This window comes from Parus major, chromosome 1A, assembly GCF_001522545.3.
Source record: "Parus major isolate Abel chromosome 1A, Parus_major1.1, whole genome shotgun sequence".
Taxonomy (NCBI): domain Eukaryota; kingdom Metazoa; phylum Chordata; class Aves; order Passeriformes; family Paridae; genus Parus; species Parus major.
Window position 1 is genome coordinate 43,253,134 of NC_031773.1, and position 6,155 is coordinate 43,259,288.

General features: G+C 46.4%; 1 protein-coding gene across 1 annotated transcript in view; it reads right to left on the reverse strand.

Annotated features, from left to right (window-relative positions):
• NTN4 (netrin 4) overlaps positions 1-6,155 on the reverse strand; it is a 46,570-nt gene that overhangs the window by 22,813 nt on the left and 17,602 nt on the right. Inside the window, exon 3 of the mRNA XM_015628659.2 lies at positions 3,130-3,408. Within this exon, the coding sequence (XP_015484145.1) occupies positions 3,130-3,408 (279 nt within the window). The remainder of the gene's footprint in view (positions 1-3,129; positions 3,409-6,155) is intronic.

Consider the following 6,155-nt stretch of genomic DNA (forward strand, 5'->3'; position numbering starts at 1 on the left):
CTGAGTATGCATTGGGCTGTTCCTGATGAGATTTGGGAAGTGATCCTTTGAATAAATTTGAGAGAACTGGGAAAGAGAGAAAGTGCATCTGTATCAAACTTGTCTCTGTATCAACAGCTGTCTGTTGCACACGAGTGTACAAAAAGGGACAGTCAGGATCATACTACCCATGAGGAGCAGCCCTTGCCATCCTAGGAAGGCAACCAGGTCTTCTCTGTAGCCTTCCTGGGGAGCTCATGGAAATATACCTTCCACTAGAGCAGAAGTTCCAACTGTATATTCAGAATTCAGCTAAAGGCTGACATGGCATTTCTGACACTCAAACAAAACCAGAGTTTTCCTACACAAATTCCATTCTCTTTTAGGATAAAGGGTAGGTGGGGGAATTGCCAGAAGGAGAGGAGCATCATGGAGAGTTTTGTAGCTAAACAGTGATGAGGGCACAGAAACAAATCTCTTATCAGACTCTATAAAGTTGAACTTTGACTCAGACAGATTGCAGATTGCAGAGGTTTCCCCACCTCAGAAAATGAAGCTAGAGGTGCTTCTGCCAGGGCAGAAGGAGCCCATCTTTGTTCATGAAGCCACCCTGTTTGCATCCCAACCCCACACCCTGAGGTTATCCCAGGTAAGTATTATCTCATGGCCAAGTGGACTTGTAGCCTCACTTCAACCACTCACAATATTTGCCATCAAAACTGCCACCTTCTCAACTCATAACTGCCAAGATCTCAAGAAACAAATACATCCAATGTGAGGAATCTTGTGGTAGCAAGCTGGGCCCATGTCCCAAGTGACCACCCTGGCCCCTTGGGTCAGGATCCTGCACCAAACCTGCCAGAGCAGCAGCCCCCAGCATTCTCACATACCAGTTAGGATTTTGTCTGTAGGCTGAGAAAAAAGTGTGGGGTTAAGAAAACTTGCACATAGATTTTTTTGGAAAAGTTGTTTGGTTTTTTTATTAAAAGATCTTAATCACGCTTAGATTTTGATGTTAACTCTCTGTCTTAGAGGATATTCTTCAGGAGTGCCCTTATATAAACAAGCATAAAAACAGAGCCAGATTTTATAATGGTAATGTGAAATGATACTGTGTTTCCCTGCTTTTGTTGTCCTCAGTTTTACACTATTAAAACCCTTGGTAGATAGAGTTACATAAAGACTATACTGAAGTCTCCATCTCCCTCCTGAATGACTAGTCATAATTCTTTAGAATTATATTTGCTGTGAGTTTTTCAAATGTAGAAAAACGCTCCCTCTCTGAAATCCTACTCTTGTTTTCAGAAGTTTTCTGACTTCTCCCACCTAAACAGCCACAGACATCGCAATCTTTCGTCCCTTTTCATTCCCGTGTGTGATGAATTCTTTGTATCACCTTGGAAATAATTCTCTCTTCCAATCTTGACACAATGCACTGGCAAGCTCTGGGATGGGTTGCATAAGGCGGGTGCCACTGCAATCCCCAGATAGCGATAGCCTCATGTCACAGGGGTCTGGCATGGACTAGGCTCAGCCAAAACTGCCCCAGCTCTATGATGGAAAAAGTGCTATTGGGAGAGGAAAACTCTAACCATGCCTTTGCTGTCCCTGCAAACCATGGGGTTTATCACCCCTACACTGGCACATCCCTCACGAGACATGCAGGATGAGGTGTAAGTAAAACACAGTACGACACAGCAAAATGAGTCAGCCTCACTGTGGAAACGTCACCTTTGGGATTCCTGCCACATAAACATTTATAACCGGAGTTGAATTTCCCCCTCGGGGCCAACGCAGGGGTTTGTTGCTATTTCTTGCTCTGTTTTCAGTGTGATTTTGGCACTTGTTTCCTTCCCACAGCACTGCCTGTTACCTGCACACCATGGCTGCCACATGCTGTAGCTGTACTGGAAGCCTATTTGGCTGCAGGCTCTGTTACAGCTCTCAGTGGTGCTCCGGGGCACGCTCCCATGCAATTGTATCCCACCAAAATAATCCTGAGCAAACAGCTCTTTTCAAAGATTTCACTCAGGGGACATCTGCGGAAAGCAGAGCAGCGCTACTTGAAACACTCTTATCAATCACAGTGCCGCATGCTTTCAAACTGGTGTATTTTCAAGATGTTGCGAAGCAAGCCCTATTAGAAGGGAAACATCCTGTCTGCTTCATGCCTGAGACTGTAATTTCAGTGAAATGAGAGCTCCCCAAAGAGCTGGACTCCTTACCTTGACTAACTGCCTTCTTTTTTTTTTTTTTTTTTTATGATTTTTCTCTTTCTAACATTTTCCAGCACAGTATGTTTGGCTGCTCTGTGTTTCCTTACTGCTCCTCTGCCAGCAAAGCCAGAGCTTTCAGAGCCAGCCTAGATGAGCAGAAAGGACAAGATGTACTGGGGGCAGCAAGTGTCCCTGGACTGGCTGGGTGCAGGCATGCCAAGCCACAGGCATCCAACGTGTTGGCCACTGCTGTGTCCATCTCCTGCCCAATGGGTTAGCTGCTCTTGCTTCCCTGGAGTTTAGGTCTTGGTGAGTCCTTAGGGATTTGGGCTCAGAGCTCTTGTGAGAGCCCCCTTGAAGCCAGAGCACAGGGGTTTTATGCAGAGAAATGTATTGCAATGTGCAGTAGGAAGCCCACGAGTGAGAATCAAAACCCATCTCTATCCCCTTGGTTCAAGACCTAACCCAATGTCCTTGGATCCTCCAGAAGCCATTGTAGTCAAGTGATGACTCTGAATGTCAGATGACTCTGACTTTCAGAGAAGCTCTCCTCCTTCTATGTTACTAAAATGCCCTGCATTTTTCATCCTTTAGATATTGCGTTATTGCAAGTTAGCATTTGTGTCAGCAATTTAAATTTATTTTTAAAGATGTACTTTAAAGAAGTAAATAAATTACTGTGGAGCACCTTTGAAGGATGACAGTCCCACACCAAGACACAAAGGAAGTTCAGCACTTCAGCCCCACATGGAGACCACCTCCTTCGTAAAGACCATTTCTGCTCACTGTGCTTGAGTGATTCCACCCTTGGAATCCATGGCATCACACGTCAAATTTCACATACTTGGACCTACACCATACTCTATACCCTCCCTTCCTCTTTTTAATATTCTGCTTTCCTGCAGTGCAGACGCTGTTGGGTGCATGTACATACCACATGGAAAACACCAGCCGCCTTGACGGGCTTGAATCCAGCGACGGGGATGCAGTGGTCAGCATGGCCATTGCAGAAGCAGCTGCCCTTCACGATGAAGTCGTAGATGGCATAGTGCAGGGATGCTGGGGGCTGTGGGGCCGGGCTGGCCGGGAGGCAGGGGCAGCCCTGCCGCTCCAGCAGCCGCACCCGCAGGTTGGTGATCTTCAGCTGCGCCTGGGCCTCCGCGCTGTACGGGTCCTCTGCGGCGTAAGGCGGTGACAGGGCTCGGAAGATCACCTGGGCAGAGAAACACAGCAGGTGAAGCAGAAAAAAGGATGCCAGCCAGCTCCAGGGTGGGCCATGGGGTGGAATGGCAATGACAGCATCCTCTGGGAGCATGCACCAGGCTCTCATAATGCTCTTCCCCCTCTACAAGGGGTGGGAGCAGCAAATCCACCTCCAAATCAGTGTGCACAGGGTGATCCCCTCATGATTCCTTACATTCCACTCCACAAGGAGTAAGGACCTGACGGGTGTCAAGTGACATTTTGCCACTAACTCAAATCAGAGGTGGGTGCCCCTGCTATGTGGTGTGGCCCAGCACAAGGACCAGCACCCTGCTGGGGGATGCACAAGTGGGGGACCCTTCATTAACATTCCCTCTCCCAGAATGGGTGTATTTTTTAACAAATATAGCTCATATTTCCAAATATTTGGTTCCTATCAGTCCCAGGCTGCTTCCTAGTGGAAAAGTGATTAGGTGTGGCAATTAGTGACAGCAAGCTGATAATCAAGAAAACTGAGATAAGAAAGAAAGGAAAGAGGGGGGCTTCCAAAGTTTAAACAAATACTTATCATTCATTCTTTATTTTAACTTCAGTCTGATTGAACAGGTAAATATTGGCTCAAGCTGAATATTGAGAGTACAAGATAAAATTAACCAATTTTCTTGAAAAGGCTTATTTTAAAGTTTTTGGACTAGCTGCCTACAATGAGAAATCAGAAACAGCATATACTTTATATGACTACCACTGACAAAAAACAGCACATATGTGATATGTATTAGTTACTGGTACATTCAACTTACAGTGACACTTTCTGAATAATTAAGTAGTTTTTCAGTGAATAGTCACTGACAGCTTGATGAACTACAATAATTATAAACAACATGATCAAGTCACTTGAGTGCTTGAGGGTGCGATGCAGGCTAATGACTCAATGCACTACTCCCAGCAGTGACTTAAAACCTCCTCAAACTACAGTGCTGCCCCACTGAAGCTGTCCATGCCACCCAAAATGCTGGCCAGCAAGGAGGTGAGCATTGTTTCCTGCCAGGTGAGAGGCAGGGCACCAACTTGCTGCTGTCGCTATCAGGGATCACAGCCTCCTAGCCCTAAATGCACTCCTTCCAAAGAAAGCGGCTGATACGCTTCAGCTGATGAAGGCTTCCCTTTTATTTGACCAGGATCCACAGATCCTGGAAATAATGATCACAGTGCTGCCAGCTGGCCGGCCCACAGGCTTTGCCTACCAGCTGCTGCCTCCATCAGCCCCACCACTGCTGGCACTGCTCCTGGCTGGGACCTGGCTTTCCTCCAGAGCTGACAGAATCCAGCTAGAGGAAGCTTTGTGTCGGCCTGGAAGGAGATTTAGCCCTTGTTTTGGAGCTGAATGGCTGCAGCATGCTTTTGCGTGCCCCGCCAGCCTGCCAAGCACAGTTGCCACCAGCATGCTGGTGACAGCGGGGCTCGGCCGTGCTGGAGCTGAGCATTGCATGCTGGCAAAGACATCATGGCTGCAGTTCTGCACTGCCCTCCTGCAAACACTCCCTCCTCCAGAAGAGCATCTTCTGCCAGAAAGACACAGATAAGGGAGAAGGTTTACTGGGAGAGGTGGTCAGAGGACAAGGCTGGTGAGCCTGCTCCTTGTGCAGAAGTGTTGAGTCTGATGAGTCTTTTGAACACACTTCAAAAGAGGTCTTTTCCCCCCTCTCTTTCAGGGATATATAGATTTTTCTTTTCTTTCCTAAAATAAAGATACAAACAAGATATCAGTAGAAACCCAAGTGAACCCCAACTATCAAGTCCTCTACCCAAGGCTTGTTATTTACCCAAATTTAGATCAATGCCATTCTGATCACATTTACTTGCTAGTGATTTTGTGAACACAAGATGCTTTCAGATATGGAAAGAAAATTCCTTGGAAAAAATCCAGTCTGGAGACATTGATTTCCTTTTAGTGGAGTTGATAGAAAATGCCGGGTCAAGAATTTTCAGTAAAAACTAGCATTTTGGGTTTCTTCATATTACATAAATTGCATCTCAGAGAATCCTTTCTTTGTCCTAATTCAGATGAGAGCAGGGAAGAAACCATATAAATGAGAACAATTTATGCTAGATGGAGCTGCAGACTTTCCTCTCGTGTTTTCAGTTTTCCTTGTTTATCTATCCCTGTTTAATGCATGTGACTGATGTTTGTGGTTCTAGTAAAGACAACTGCAGCAAGAAAATCAATAACCCCTCTGCAATGACAGAGTTAAATCTTGTCCATGTGGAATTCAGGGGGAGTTATGCTGCTGATTTCAATGGAGCCAGTATTCCTGCTCAGACCCTAAAATGCTACAAACATTTCTTTTTATGGCTGCATGAAAACAGTGATGCTAAACATGAGTTCTGTCTGTAATTCCCAGGGGCTGTGGGCTCTCAGCTGCTCCCCCCTGCCTGTCCTGAGCTGCTCTGGCTGTGCCCAGCAGCCTGCCCTGGGCAGCTGCACTGTGCCCTGCAGCTGTGTACCAGGGTGAGCCTGGTCTCAGTGCTGCCAGGCCAGCAAGTATCCCCATCCCTCCCTTCCAGACCCCCGCAGCCCAGCTTTAACAAAATACTAACTGGTCATTATAACATGTAGGGCATCATACAAATAGCAGTTTTCTGCTCTGACACAGCAGATTCAGGTGGGATTCTACAAGCCTTCAGACACTGCAGGATAAGGATAAGGATAAGGATAAGGATAAGGATAAGGATAAGGATAAGGATAAGGATAAGGAT